Below are 16,690 nucleotides of genomic sequence, written 5' to 3'. Positions count from 1 at the left end.
TTTTCCACTTCACAGTCTTGTCGTAGATTTAGATTGTCGGTGTAAGGGATAGTTTGGTTCTAAAATTGTTCTTTTTTTTGACTTGTTTTGTTATTTTCAGGACTCACGAGGCCCCCGATGTACCCATTTCCTGCTGGCCAGTACCCTTACCCCATTCTCAGTCCTGAAATGTCACAGGTGGCGGCTTCATGGTAAGTTGCTCCGTCTAATGAAATTCTTGTTTTCTGTAATCACCAATAATACGCTCTGTAAGTCGATTAAACGCATTTAAATAATGCAGGATTTGATCAATAGAGTAGGCAGAAAATTGCACATTATTGATATAAAAATAGAATCGCTTTGAAATATCGATAACAATGGTTCTTGGATTTGTTGTTTCAATGGTACGATTCATTCTAGGCACACGCCAAGCATGTACCCGTTGTCGCCCGGAGCCGGCTTCAGGAGTCCATATCCCAGTGGCCTTCCGATCTCGACGAGCAGCCTGCCTAGCGATTTCTATAGGTTCTCACCGACAGGGCTGATCCCACCGCATCCGGGATTGTCGCCTCACCCGCCTCATCTATCGTCTCATCCGGCCATCGTGACGCCTGGACCGAAACAGGAGTTACCCGACTTGAACCATAGGTGGGTTACAAAGAAAAGGCGCGGAGTTGTTCTCGACATCTTCAACTCCCCCAAAAATGCTCTAATTGCCATTAACTATAGTGGTAATTCGTGCTTGGCGGGGGCGGCCATGCGAGGAATGAGGTCCAAGATTGGTTATCGGAGGCGCGGCCATTGGCCAGTTGGTTGCCCGGCAACCTCATCTCATTCGGTGCCCGAAGGGTTGCCGATACATTCGTTGTGGACTTGCCTTTGCAGAGGGTTCTTGTTTGGTTTTCATTTGGATCCTACTTCTATTTGCTCGGCCGTGCGATTCGAAAATCTCGCGAACTCATCAAAATTGTTTTTATGGCCGTGTTTGTCTAGTTCTTGGGCACAGAAACAATACACCACGAGTTCGACATTCAAAATTGAAGAAAAATTCATGAGGGCAGCTTTGATTTGCCGGCGCCGAAATTAAAAATTAATTAAACATCAGCGCTTTGAAATGCTTAAAATTAACCCTTCCGCGCTTTAATCTCGAAGAAAATTATTACGAATCGTACTTACATGAAAAACGGAATACAAAAGTGAAAGCATTTATTCTGCATGAAGTCAGACGTGTTCTTTTTAGAAGTTTAATGTCGCCATGTACCATATAAAAACATAAATCCCTTAATAACGCGCGCCCACATAATGTCAATTAGAGAAATGTATGCGCAATTTGAGCAGCCTTGAATGTAATCCTTCCCCGTTTCGTGAGAAATTCCTGCTTACAAATTTCGTTATTTTACTTTAAATGGAGTGAATGCCGCGTTCGCGTTTTTTTCTTTTTTAGTCTAGCAATGTGCGGGGTAAAAATAAATTTGAACGGAAATGGAGTTAAAAATATCGAGTTAATTTAGATTTATGATTATTAAACGGGAGGAAACTCGCGCTTTTGTGAATTAGAAGTGTATAGGGCTCCACCTATGAACAAATGTCCATATCGCAGTCGGTATGTCAGCGTTTTTCACCCTCTGCTACCCTCGAAGCAGAAAGCTGCCCTTACACGCAATGCAGAATCCGCCATTTCCCACTTTGGCGGGCTTTTGTGTCGACAATCAATAATTCCTTTTGATAAACGCTAAGTCTGTAATGACATACATTTTTTATCGTATTATCCCCAAGTTTCAATCGGCTGCATTGCCAGCGCGACGCGATTTTCTCGGAAAAGCTTCATCATTTATTTTCATTGGGAAAATGGCCAGATATTTTCATAGGACGCCGACAATTCTCTATGAAAAATTAATTCCGGGGAAAAATGCCGACCGATATTGCATTCGATCAGTTTAATCTGAACGGGTCCGTAATGGATTTCTTCCCGGAGTACGCAATCCCCGTTTCCTTTGTTGGTTTTTTAATGATTTCGTGATTGTTTTGATCAATTACCGCCGCGAATTCCGCGAGCTTCGAAAAGAGATCTGTGTAATCAATCATTAAATGGGGTTAACGGCGCAACGACGCTGTCGTCGCTCTGGCAGCAGCAACAGATTTGTCTATTATTGAATGTTCCGTGTCCGGAGCCTTGGCAGATCGGCTGCTGAAATTGCTCGAATTGTCGCAAAATCGGCCATAAATATAAAATCCGCGGAAACGATCTGTGTTTCTGTGCCCTGTTCCACTCCAGACCACGTGTTTTCTGTCTGTTTCCATTCAAGCCAAACAAAGGACGGGCACAGCCATTCATATTGATTTTCTGTGATAAACGGCGAATAAAAAACTTGTTGAATCTCGTCGTATGTTAGTGAAAGGTTTATGTGCGGTGCACGCGGTCCTCTCACGTTAATCCTGCCAACATCCCATTAATCCTCATTAACAGATGTGATCATGGATACGACGGACGAACCTTTAAATCTCACAATCAAGAAAATGCCGATCGCTATCGTTGCTCCCTTCACCATCGTCGAATCCAAACTCAACAACGACATCAAACCGGAGAAGGAGGAAGATCTCCCCGAAGACCTATCGATGAAAATCGCCAAAAACAACGACCAGTGTTTGGATCTTAGCAAAACCAAAGAAACTAATCTGGAGAAATCCAATTTGAACCACAACGAACAGCTCAGAAAATACTTGTGCAAGAACCAAGACGAAACCCAAAATCACTACCACAAGAACACGTTCAATGAGCAAGACCACAAGACAGCAGACCTGTACAAGAACGTCGGATCCGACTCAGTTTACTCTTTCATCAATAATCTCGCCAATCGCAAACTCCTCAGCGCTTGGTACATGAACACTGTACTGAGCCAACAGAATCCTTACTTGAACCTCTCCTGCGCGAAAAGCGACACTCCTGACAATAATCGCATTCTAAACAATCTTCTAGACAAAAAACCTTACACTTCGTACAAGTTCCCCACCAATTTCGACGCGTTAATTGTAAACGAGATGCGACCTGAAAAGCACGAATCCAAAAAGGATAAAAAAGGGTGATTTCGCGCTTAAAGTGGTTTAGTTATGCTTGAGGGTTTTTTTGCTTTCAGGTCACAAGTCGATCATAAAAATAACCTGGGAGACTCAAAGAATAACCAGGACGGCAATAACGGTGAAAAGAAGAAGCCCCACATAAAGAAACCCCTAAACGCCTTCATGTTATACATGAAGGAGATGAGAGCTAAAGTTGTGGCAGAATGTACGCTTAAGGAAAGCGCGGCCATTAATCAGATACTGGGCCGAAGGGTAAGAATTACGTGATTTATATTTGGTAGTAGAGGATGAATGTTGGCTGATTGCGATTTTTCTCTTATTGTGAATCGATTTGCGAAACAATGAGATATGCAAATAAAAGAGCCGGTAATCAGGGCCGCTTTTGTGGTACACTGACAGCGGTTTAACATTAATAGCCATTAATTTATAACATGAATTTAGTTACAGGAACAATTTTTTATTTTATTGGAAATGTTTAAATAGTGGTGCGCCCTCTAGTGCGGACCATCAAAACTATTCATTGAGAGTAAGAAGTTTCAACATTTTTTAACAATTTTTTTGTTGAATTCAAAGTGAGTAAAAGAGTGGATGTAATAATGATTTGAAATTATAACAAATGAGAGAAAAAGTGGCGGCAAATGCAATTTAGAATTACCTGTAGACAGTAAAGAAAAATTTGGAGGACGTTACTTGAGTGTTAAAGTGTTGAATTTCTCATTTGAGGGATCCTGTTACTTGGTAAATTTTGATATTGTTATAAAACTTAATGAGCTCTCAACATGGTTGCCGTTCAGACGATATTTTAGAGGAAACATTAATTATCTGCAGTACACAGAGCATAACATAATTATTTGCTTTAGCTACTTATTAAGATTATTGTTCCGACATATTTTTCTAATTTGCAATTATAATTTTTTTGATGTTATCACTAATTGCGATACTTTGTTGCAACACCAAGAGTCTAATAACACTATGGAACAAAATGCAAAAAAAAATTGCCTCCACGACAAATTTTGATAAATTTCTATTAATTCAAGTGCTCTGAGTTCGAATATCAACATAGAATCAGTCCAGCACGTACAGATTTTTTTCTACGAAAAATCACAGAAAAGCGATTTATATAGTTTCTTCTTTCCGCTGTAACTTTTACATTTTTCAGAATAAATTAAAAAAGTACAATTTATTAAAAATCGCAACATTTATACTACATTTTAAGATAAATCATAGGTGTCGCCGGAGGCACTATCTACTAAAAAAGATTAAATATAAAGTATAGTCATGTGACATCTCTTTTGAAAGAGAATTTAATTCTGTATTTGACGGTCAAACTTTTTTAAAATTTTAAATGTGTATACAGGGTGTTCTTGAAAAAATATAGCGAAATATTTTTTTTTTGAAAACTTTAGGATTGCCAAAATATAGTTTAAAAGGTCACATAATACATTCCCTAGAACAATGATCATAAATTTAAAAACAAAAAAGTTATAACATGTGATACTATCGTTTTGTTTTACCCTCTAATAAAAAAAAGTGACGTGCAGGGTTTGATCTACTGGTAAAAATGTTGATAGGAATACAATTTAAAAATAATTAGACTAGTTTCATTCTTGGAGGCAAACCTGTGTTCCTTAGTGTAATAAAAGAAAAAAAGGGAGAATGTGGGAGTGTTTGCAATTTTGTACTAATATGTGGTGTGATTGTTGTATGATAAGCTCTGCATCTGATGCGTATGTAGTCTCTCAAACGTTGTGCGTGTTTGTTTTGGGGTGCCCTTGCGGGCCCTGGTTGGATCTAATTAGTCTAGATACGACCGTGTGCGAAGTGTCCTTAATGGTGTGGTTGCGCAGTGGCACTCTCTGAGCCGCGAGGAGCAGGCCAAGTATTACGAGAAGGCGCGCCAGGAGCGCCAACTGCACATGCAGCTGTACCCGGGCTGGAGCGCGCGGGACAATTACGGCTACGGCACCAAGAAGAAGAAGCGAAAGAAAGAACGCACACCAGTCGAGTCGGGAGGTACACGCGCACCCTAACTAACCGAGGTCCGGACGGCGGAGCCCCCTTGTATCGGGGCTTCGCCGGCCGCCTCAGAGACGTGCATACGCGCCAGAGCAGAATGGGTCGGCGGCCGGCTGGCAGGTCTCGGTTCTTGCGCGCGGCTTCTCTTGGTGCCTGCCGTGCCCGCCGTGTGACGTTGCTGACTCTATAAGTTCTGTTTAGTGGCACGCGCTGGGCCGCGAGGAGCAGGCCAAGTACTATGAGCTGGCGCGCCGGGAGAGGCAGCTGCACATGCAGCTCTACCCCGACTGGTCGTCGCGCGCCAACGCCACTCGTGGCAAGAAGAGGAAGCGCAAGCAAGACCCTGCCGATGGAGGTAGCTCTGCCAACAACTCGCAAATTACTGCCGACCGAACGGAATAGTAACTTGCGAGACGTGCATCACCTATTATATATATCTATTTCTTATATTTGCATGTTTGGGGTAATTCGGTTGGCCGCCGGGACCTATTCTGCTGAGGGTCGAGCAGACCCCTTATTGTTGGTTGGACGAGTCGTATGCACGTTTGTCAGCAGCCTGCATGTTCATACATACATCCTTTCTATTTAGCAAACACCAGTAGAAGATTGCTCGCTTAGGCCGAGCACAGCATGTCTCCCGAACCCATTCCCACCACCTCCCAAACCCCCCCATAAAACACAACACCCTGTAGACACCCAACCATCGTCATAGTCGTCACCTAAACTCTGGATTCGACCATCAACGTGTCAAATCCAGATCTTTAGATTTTTGTTTTAGAACCATTTAGTTGTAGAGTAGAAAAGGCTGATCAAACCATTCAATTTTTTGGATTGATCAATCTCATTCGCATGACCTTTCCATCAGTCACCACACAGATATTAACTTTTTTCTTACGTCCATCAGGTAACAGCATGAAGAAGTGCCGGGCAAGGTACGGATTGGACCAACAAAACCAGTGGTGCAAACCATGCAGGTGTGTATCTCTTTCAATTCTTAATGTTATTATTTTTCGCATGCATTTTATTTTTACGTTGTTATAAATAACCAACCTGATTAAAAACTGATGGACGTTTCGAATAATACAGCTAACCACACGTTTGATTTTTTGAAAGTGCACAGTAGGTGTCTGTTCTTATCATGTTACTGAATCTACTCGGACACGATGGAACTGAATTACAACGCATGTAACACATTATGATTGCTTCACGTTGTGTGTTAAATTGTCACAGTGCACCGAGTTCTGTTGCTGAGGTATAAAGCGTCACTTGTGTATTGCATTATCCAATAAGAACTCTATTTCAAAGCTGATTCTCTAGACTCTTGTAGCCGTAGCAGATACGACGCAATAAGCTGCCACAACATCGACATCCCCAAGTATTATAATAAGCTTCACGTTGCATATTAATACAGTTAGTTGGAGACTTGACAGTGTTTAGAAAAGTTTTTGCACATCTTCATTAAAGTCTAAATAAAATCTCGCACCAGACATGTCTTTGATTGAAGGATCAGTGCTTCTCAGCGTCAAGCTTTACGAATCTTTTAGTCGGAAAGGAGTGTTCAATAAACTTTTTTCGAAGTAGACTCTGGGTCGGGTGATTTTATTATATTTACCACGTCTGGCAGCTGCTATAATTGCATGATTAATTATCTAAGAATACCAACATGACAACATATTGTATTCGTAATAAGAAAAAAGTTCAGTGGGCACAGAATTGAAATATATTCTTGTCACTTTGCTGGTTTATAAAGTAGAGAATCAACACTGTTGGCGGCTACAGAAGATCCTCTGTATAACGCGTCAGATTTTGAGAAACGCGAGAATATCACAGATAGAGTGATCTTCGTACTGTTTGTCACGTTTAAATATTAAATTGTAACTCGAGGAGTGTACAAGTTAGTAAATATAATTAAGACTATGAAAGAACATTCTTATCTTTACAATTGGGGTTTACCTGTCTAAGCGCTGTAATACCAACTCGGTGTGATCCGTTTGCAATGCAATGCACTCTAAAAACCAATTACCTCAGCAACAAAATTCCTTTGATCAAACCTGCATAATCACAACATTCGGAATCCAAATTCTCATTCCGCACAGTACAGCTTGACTTGTAGCCACAGTGTTGTCAATTGATTGAATTAGTCGGCACAGAAATCGTCCATTGGGTTGTCTTTGTCAGTTTGGTTATTAAAGTGTACGCAGCTGCCGGTTCCTTGTTGACCCTGCAGCTCCGTCCACCTTTTGGTGTTTCTTATCTATGTGGAAAGACTGTTGTTTTATTATTTTGTGTATCAAGAGACACTGTGGCGTTGTGACGGGATCAGAAAATGTGTCTTCCCACACAGAAAAGGACCCATGGCTTAGTTAATGTGCACTAGACACTGCTGTCGAGTAATCGTTACATAAAAAAGGGGCGAACTGGTCGGTTAGTAATAGACACATTTTCTGATTGAAAGCCAAGGGTGTGGTGCATTCTTCTGTTTGGATGTGTGTGTGAAGTGGGCGCTCCTTTGTACAAATAACGATTGTTTAGCCCCGAGAACAGCTCACATGGCGGCGGAACTTCCACGGTCCACGCTGGGTTGCTGCACGCAGCAGGAGGTGCTGCTACCACGCAGTCCCCCCAGGAACCGACATACGTCAATCTATAGCCCTCTCGTGGTTAGTTTGCAGCAGTGTTGGTGTCATGTTAGCTCTAGATCGTTTTATTTTCTTTTTTTTCTTTTTAGTTGGTTTTTATTCGTGTCGTCCGAACAGAAAAACTTTCATTGTGAAGTTTTTTCTGTACACTTTAACAAAACCGGTGTAACATCGCATGAGTTTTTTTTTTCAGTTTGCAATTTTCTCGGGTTTTAATAGTCGCATCTTTTTCCTTGTGGTTAATGTCTTAACACTGATATTATTGTGTGCTTAATGACAGTGGCTCGTGTTATTAAGATCGCGCAAAAGATAAATGCAATTAATGTTAACAAGCAAAGTAATTGACGTACACTATCATTAAGTAAGACTATTAAAAAAGTGAGAACCGCGCATTTATGGAAAATGAGGATTGCAGAAATTTCATGTCCGATGACCCAATTACTGTGAAGACGCGCTTTGTTGCTAGTGATCATTTTTTCTGCGATTGGCGCCATGTTGACGCGTCATATCATTACGAGATAAAAAGAAACAGTAATAATGTAGCGACCGACTTTTTCATAAATCTTCTCCTTAACATTGGAGCTTCAAAGATGTAATGCTACACTCAATAGATTCGATGATCTTCTTGATTTATTGGCCAATTGTAGGTGGAAAATTAGTTTTACTGCCCAATTAGCACATGAAAACATTTTTTTCCGGCCAAAATGATAATCCTCTAATTAGGATTGCGAAAACAATCTTACTTTTCTGCCTCGCTTCCCACATACATAATTAGAAGTTGTTAGAGTTTTTTGTGATGGTTTAACAACGCTTACAAATAATCGTAATGGTTTTGTTTTTTGCAGACGCATTATTAAAAATTTTCAATTGAAAACTTAATGTTACCTTTGGTAAGTGCAATGACTTTTCTAAGCCTAGAATTATCTCTTCACAAGTGAAGGTGCACTCTTGTATCAATAACAGAAATTATATGTAGTTAACTTCAACTGAGTGAAACATTAGCTGCTGGTGGCAGTAAAGAAAATTGTTTCTATAAAATATGAAGTCTATTACTTGAAACAAAGACGGACATTTTTCATTGCATTGGCACACACGTCTGTGTGAAATACTGAAATTGAAACCCACAGTGATTAACTGCTTGTTTTTCTTCCCTCCGGAAGATTGACAGTCAAATGTGACCCTAGACTGTGAGAAGACCACAGATGGAGAAAACCGGAGAGGTTACAAGTCGCTGTCTACTTGAAACATTGTCTGCTTCAACTTGATGCCGTTTGCACAATGAGGCTTTCATTCAATTGGTTTTTATTGTTTAGACCCCGCGCGCGGAATAATTTTTCTTCTGGTAAAAACCGCTTGACTGGAAAGGCAGTCTTGGGGATGCGACTGTTAGAACCGAGCGCAGGTCAACCAAACCACGTTGCATGTTACATGTATTTTATTTTTCAGCCGGCATGATAATTCCCTTCCTTAATACCGTTCTAGTTTAACAAGGAATGCGCGTGTGTTCCCTCGAATCAGTAAAACCAGTCTAACAATGTCTTTTCTTCAGACGTAAGAAGAAGTGCATACGATACATGGAGGCAGGTGACGGCAACGACGGTAACCAATCCGACGATAACCTAGGCAGCTGTGGCAGCATGGGTGACGCTCACACTCCTCCCGAAGACGACGCAGAGAGTCTCAACCAATCGATATCAAGTCCTGGAGCTCTTTCAGGACTTAGTAGTCTGACGAGTCCTGGCGGAATGGTAATGCCAAGTCCTTCAACAAGCGTCGCAAGTCCCTCAGTCAGCGTGGCTAGTCCATACATGCTCCAGAGTCCCCTGACCCCACATGAGGCCTTCGATGTGAAGTTGCCGCCGCCTCCACACCCCCATCATCAGCCGCCCCGGAACCCGGTCGGGACTAACCCCCACGATATAAACAATCCGCTCAGTGTGAACCAATTGACCGGACAGTGCGTGAGAAATGACTCTGCGGACACAAATGGGAAAGAGACGACACGCTCAATTATTAGTGTTACGTAGCCCCCCTGATCAGTGACTGAGTGGGCGATGGACTGTGTTCAGTGCAGTGCGATGATCTCAATTTTTTCTCTTTTTTTTTTTTAATTTGACTTTAGTACTGCACTCTGAATTTTATACTATGTAACATAAATGTCATTTGCCAAAATCACCTCTATATATTATAAATATCCATTTATATTTTGTAGTTATTTATAGTGGTATTTGGATGTTGGAGGACGCCAGTACTTAATTTTTCGTTCTATCCCTTCTAATTAAATTAGAGCGTATTTTAATAACTTATTGTATTTCACGACTAAAGATTTTATATGTATACTGACTAATGAAGATGACACTAATTTTTAATTTGCCATACAAAAAGTTATCATGACTGAACAATTTCAAAGTCATGTTTTACTTTATACTTTGACAAGACTGTCAATTGAATACAAAAGCTAATACTCAGTACGGTTGAATGTACGATCATTACAAATTTGATTTAGATTAAGAGTTTTTAATGTGTCGTTCTTAAATGTGCCTTGTTTTTGTTGTATTTTCAAAATTCAGCATTTTTTGTACTTATGTTTGGGCACTTGAGTTTTAAACCTTTGAAGAGAGTTCCTTCAGCATCCAAGTCATAATTTAGATAGTTTAAATTTATGTTCCTTGTGCCACAAAGTTGAGTACTGCTCCGTTTGTTTGTATTTGAATGCGTTTCCAAAAATCTGTAGTCATTGAAAATAAAAACAAAACGAGTAGTATGAAAAGACCGGAAACTGATTTTTGCTATGTTGAAAATTACCATATTCAAAGAAACAAATTAAGTTGTATATTACTACAAATTGTAATTACTTTGTACATAAAATGTTATATAAAAGTTTATCTTGTAAAATTTATTTGAACGTTCTATTATTTGTTAAATTGTGGCGAGCCATATCATTTTGTAATTTTCCAAATACGAAATATATTTTTGTGGTTTTAAGTTGAAATTATGTTGAATAACGGCCATATGATAAAGACACAATTTCCTCAGTCATTGTAAATAGCTAACACAAAACTACAATTTTCTCAAGAGACGCGTGCTATTCAGATTCAAAGCAGGGAAATTATTAGGCGTTCGTGTTCAATACTTTATTTACTATAATAAAAAAGAAACATGTGATATTTTATACTATTTAATATAAATATATTATGTTTGGCTTCCCTCAGGATTTTGCATTTACTGATTCATTTGGCAGTGCTGTGATGCAAATCACACCATTGGACCAAACAGTCGTCTTGATTCAAACGCCGAGGAGAGATTAATTTATGTGCCATATTCGTTTGAACCAAGACTATTGTTTCCGAGCTCGTGACTGTTTAGGTTTAAACGGATACATTTAAGTTTTGGATAAGTGCAATGTAAATGTCTAATAGTTAACTTGAAGCTGATAAGAGAAAACTTCTTTTGTGTGACGACTGTCGGACTTATGCCCTTGTTAAAGTTTGTTTTCCATGGGTTCGGTCGGCATGAGTTGGACAGTCCGAGTACACCAGCTCTGGACATTATGAATGCCTCAGACAGGTGTACCTTCATAGAGTAAATGAATATACATATATAAATAAACTAGAATATGTAGGTGTTAATCGTCTTTGTAAGTAGCATCTGTTCGTAACACCGTCTAGGCTAATAATCATTCAATACAAAACCTCAATATGACCAGAATTTTTATTAATCCTTCACCTACAGGTGGCGCCTCAGTTCACCAAACAGGCCAAAACGGGAATGACGCAATCGGACAATCATTTCGGACAGGACCAGCACGGCATGCGAATAATAAATCGCACATAAACAGTCCATCATCCGTTTGCGTCATGTTCTTACATAACGTTCATACAAATGGCCTTAAGATTTGCAGAGTTCAGAGATGGTGAATGGATCTTTTAAAAAACTGCACATTACTTGGCGTTGTGCGAGAACCAGATGGCTCATATAACATACAGTGATGACCATTTATAGCAGCTGGTGAAGAAATGCCAGAAGCGTCTGCTTACACGTAATTCGGACTACTGGAGATAATTGAATTTTGGAAGTTGCTGGACTGAATCTAATAGAAATGTGACAGTTGTGCAAATTGGTAATAATGCAGATATTATGATGTCATTGCTGCAGAAGGTCTGCTCAATTACAACCACACCTAGATGCCATTATAATGTACAGAAATCTAAGTTGTATCGTAGACTGTATTTCTTTTAAGGACTGCTTTTAATTGACTTGATATGCAGTATAACATTTTGAGAAAGATTACGTTATAACATGCGTTTTGTTAATTTTTGTAACCATTCAATTTGAGTATCTCAAGGCTTTTAATCCTTTTTTTTCTGATATTTGATTGCCTAAAACGACTTTGTGTTGAAAAAAAGAGATTACAGCGCTAAAAATAACTGTGTAATAGCAGGTTTTTACTGGGATAATGTTATACAATAAATTAACGCAAAAAACTGTCTTCAATTTATCCAATGACCCTAATTTATTGATTTTATTATATTTGTGTTGATATATCTAATGGTATTGACTTAAGTTTCGTGATATACATTTCAAGCGTTGACATATTATCAAAATATCAATAAATGTATGCTACGCAAAGTTTATTTTTATTTTTTTTTTAAATTATCTGAACTAGTAGTTTCTTGAACGAGTGCAGATTTCTATAAATTTTTATTGATTAATCAAATACGATCATTCCTAAGATTCGTGCCCACTTGGCATAATCTAATTTGATGAAATTAATTTAATTTGTCCTTTTTTGTTCGATCTGAAGTTCTTTAGTTCTTCAATTCTTGATTTGGACACTGATTTATGGAGTTCCCAACCTTTTTTAAGTATTTTAAAGTTTTTTATGCGTCATTTTTCCCGCACAGAATGTACCTATTTATAAAGGAGCACAGCAGGATTTGAAAGAGATAAGTTAGATACCTGTAATGGATAGATATCCATTTTGATTAAAGCTCCACAAGCAACTCACAAGTTTTTTTAGTATTTGCAAATTATGTAATGATGAAAAACAAAATCCTGCTAATCTTCAGTGAAAATAACACAATTAAGTTTATTTCTGGTGCTCCTGCAATTTGTTTTCACAAACGTGACAATTCTTGTTTGATTTTCCACAGGAATTGCACAACCAATCATACAGCCGCATTTTAAATTTGGCGCCTACAAAATATTACCTTTTGTTCCTTACCAAATATTGAATTCCTGCAATTTGAATAACTCATTGACAGAATATCAGGGAACATAAAAAAAGGAAAGTAAGACATTGTGAAAATTAGTAAAATAAGTGGGATAATCGAACATGTAAAAAAAGAAAAAAAATAGAATTGAAAGAGAAAGGCAACAAATTTAAAGAAAATCCCAGCAATTAACGTTTAGGAATCCAAAAATATTAAAATTTGGCAACTCATAAGAAAGAATATTTAACAACTAATAGCCTAATTAAAACCCAAGTAAAAACTAAAATTATAAAAAAAAACAAACTTTAAATCCCCAGAAACCAAAAAAATTGATACTGTAGAGGCATCGAAACTAAAGAAATCCAATTACGTAGTTTCAACAAATAATTGGAACTTTACAAAAAAGCTTTAAGAAAGTATTAATTTTAAACAGTGCAGAAAATCCTAAAGGATGCCAGAAAATCCACAAAATCTAAGACTAATCAAAGAGAATCCGAGAGCTCAGATATCCAAAAATAGTCATTCTAAAAAATTAAAACATTAATTGGATTGTCTGAAAGCTTGAACGAATTTAACCAATCCAAGAAAATCGATAGATATATTTTGGATTTTAATTAAGTGAATTTTTACATTTTGTTGTTTACTTCTTCCACCTTTAAAAGAAATTTGACGCGCAATTGAAGGAAAATTGGTTGGCTCAAAATTAATTTCGAAACTAATTAATTATCCTGAATTAAAAGTCGACGTTCATTTTAACGTTTTCGCAGTATTATTAATTGGCCAAAGCATACGATTTTTCCAAGAACCCACAATTTGATAAACTTTGGTAGCAACTCAATGTAAATCGTTAAAGATAGACTGCAGATGAAAAAGAAATTGTGTTATCTATCAATAAGGATTTTACGTATCTGTTGAACGGTCAAGTTTGTCACGCGAAGAGGCCTCCAGGTTTATCCAGAAAAGTAGAATTTGTGAAAAATGTTCTAATTTACTGCTATGCTTTACCTTTAAAACGTCATTTTGAAAAGTAATAAACGCGTAATTGTGGTAATGTAATATTCCTCCTCATTCGTGAAATGGATTATTATAGGTGTCGTAAAATTTCAAATTACTTAAGTAGCCATAAAAAGGATAATTATCGCCATAAAATAAAACAAGAGAAATTGCATGTGAAAGAAATTATATTACGCTAGAATACGGAAAGATCGCGATCCGAACGAAATTAACATGTTATACATTTGCATTATACTTTGTATAAAATAAAACTAACAAAGCAAACGGTATATCTATAAACCAGTAAGTCAAACGGTTTTTATTTCAATTAAGACACGAAATATATCAACCATATTTTCAATTTTATTCAAGCAGCTCAAAGAAAATCATTACATTCTGCGTATTACGTCTGGGTAATCAAAGTTGTGTATTCTTGCAAAGTAAAATAAGCATCTTGTCTGGTATATAGAACTGTATTTTAGGTGGAAGTACGAATCTGCGTCATGTACAAAATTAATCAAACGCGACTTAACAAAAATATTTATGCAATTGTGTTAAAATTGAGTGGCGGACAGTTCTTAGAATCCGCACTAAATAACAAGGGAAAAATTACTAGTGGCGTCTAAACCGAAATTCGTCTTTTCCCAAAGTATACTAACCTAGTTTAGAAATTTATTTAGCTTCAGTACCTTTTTCTGGACAGTTTGATGGCCGCCAGAACATACTATGTTTGTATTAACTCTAAAATAATCTCGTTAGCCAAATCCCTTATTTACATGTATATGACTCTCGTGGAAGGCAAACCGCACTAATAATATGCCTTACCCAAAGTTACGGGAAAATTACTCCTCGGAGTGATGCTAAATGTCCCTTATTGTTGCATGAAAGTTCCTCAAAACTTAAATGAAATATTTCGGGCATTGTGCGCTGGCAAACTTCTGTTGTGCTCGTTTTATTATTTTTTTGGGGTCGGTCCCAAGCACAGCTCCATGTTTCATCTCATTAAGCGAATCATGAAATACAACGAGTGAAGTGAAATTTATTGAGCAGAACGCGGAGGGAAAATATGAAGGAGATTCATGATCATGTTTTAATGAGTGTTGAACTTGGAGATCTCCCCTTTCTGGATAATTACGTTCTAATCTTACAATAATACAAACACAATTTGATTTTGCAATATAACTATCTCTTATCGGTGCACCGCCATTAAATCCGGGAGTTATTAAGAAGAGTCGTGCATTCTAACATCGCACGTCTGGCTATAAACGTGACTATTGATAGCTCCTAACTAAAATAGTGTTAATCAAAGTCCGTGGCATTGTCTCAAAACAATCAATTACCGAAGAACGATCTCTTTAATATCTTAGATATCTGAAGAATTCGCAGAACCGGTAAATTTCAACATTACTAAGTTAGGAGTACAATAACCAATAAAACGGAATATAATGTGGAAAGTTGGTTTCATTTCCAATAAAGATCTTTAAATCTTAACGCATTGCCTTTATATGAACTTACAATGCCTTCATAGAACTCTTACAAACTTTATAGTCATTTAATTTGTAGAAAGTATTCCATTGTTTTGTGCAACGGCGTTGTATACCGTGTGATTGAATTAAAACGGCTCTTGAGTGGCCTGCTATCTCAAAAAAGAAACTGTCTCATCAGTAAAAAAATTCAGCATTTCTTACACGTCTAATGCATATCAAAGTTAAACATTTAATTTCTTTAAATTATTATATAATCCAAATTGCAGAGATTCTGAAGGACAAATAAATTACCCAAAAAGTTATAAAGCAAATATCCAAATTATTCAGACCAGCCAGGATCAAAACAACTATTGGATTTTTGCAAAAATGAGAAACTCTGCGAAGTCAGGGAAATAATATTAATAATTCAAAAAATGGTGGTGATGGTGGTTTTTTTAATAAAAAAACGGACTTTATTTGAAACCTGCAGCAGTTTGATCTGAAGTTCATCTAAAAAATGTATCAAATAATTGGTAGGACCTCAAGGACCAAAAAATGTAAAAAATCTAGAAAACTGAAAAAATCAAGACACTTTAGAAGTTTCAAAAAATTTTTGATGTTATTTTTTTTTTTTAAATATACTAAAATATATAAAAATATGTAATTATAAAGAATAAAAAATATTGGAAAGAATTGAAGAACACAAATATAATTAATAACAGATTTAAAAAAATATACATTTTAGTATAAATTATAATTTTTTTTTTTTTTGAAAATATTGGAAAGAATTGAAGAACACAAATATAATTAATAACAGATTTAAAAAAATATACATTTTAGTATAAATTATAAAAATAAATAATAATAAAATAAATAATAAAATATTAAAAAAAAAAAATTATAATTTATACTAAAATGTATATTTTTTTAAATCTGTTATTAATTATATTTGTGTTCTTCAATTCTTTCCAATATTTTTTATTCTTTATAATTACATATTTTTAATATGCCAAAACCAAGACTTGAGCAAACTATTGGTGGATATTCCAAGAACAGTAGACTCTCGATAATTTGAACCTGGATAATTTGAAGTTTTTTCCCTGTGCCCTCGATTTCTCTCGAAAAATTGAAAAATTTCAATGTATTTTGGTCCCCTTGTTAGTTTGAAGTAAAATCAAGAACTTTTTTTCCGCCAACACTCTATAATTTGAATTTTTCCCTCCCGAGCTCTCGTTAATTTGAAAAATTCATAGCTTACAAAACATAAGTTTTACGATATTTTTCCAAAGTGAAGTTAGTGGATTTT

At 37.0% G+C, this 16,690-nt stretch overlaps 1 protein-coding gene across 5 annotated transcripts in view; it reads left to right on the top strand.

Moving 5' to 3' along the window:
• pan (transcription factor pangolin) overlaps window positions 1–11,414 on the top strand; it is an 85,012-nt gene extending 73,598 nt beyond the window's left edge. For 2 of the 5 annotated variants that reach the window (XM_088029258.1, XM_088029255.1), the window contains exons 5-10: window positions 101–191; window positions 400–627; window positions 3,114–3,309; window positions 4,905–5,070; window positions 5,978–6,047; window positions 9,262–11,414. In XM_088029258.1, the coding sequence (XP_087885384.1) occupies window positions 101–191; window positions 400–627; window positions 3,114–3,309; window positions 4,905–5,070; window positions 5,978–6,047; window positions 9,262–9,739 (1,229 nt within the window). In that variant the 3' untranslated portion in view covers window positions 9,740–11,414. Of the gene's footprint in view, window positions 1–100; window positions 192–399; window positions 628–2,189; window positions 3,060–3,113; window positions 3,310–4,904; window positions 5,071–5,274; window positions 5,429–5,977; window positions 6,048–9,261 lie in introns of those variants that run through there. The other 3 variants (XM_088029257.1, XM_088029259.1, XM_088029260.1) reach the window with 3 other exon arrangements.
• Window positions 11,415–16,690: the final 5,276 nt, after the last annotated feature.

The sequence above is a fragment of the Gnatocerus cornutus genome, chromosome 2 (assembly GCF_029298725.1).
Source record: "Gnatocerus cornutus isolate USDA-ARS CGAHR chromosome 2, icGnaCorn1.1, whole genome shotgun sequence".
Taxonomy (NCBI): domain Eukaryota; kingdom Metazoa; phylum Arthropoda; class Insecta; order Coleoptera; family Tenebrionidae; genus Gnatocerus; species Gnatocerus cornutus.
This window is presented reverse-complemented; position numbering and strand designations above follow the sequence as displayed.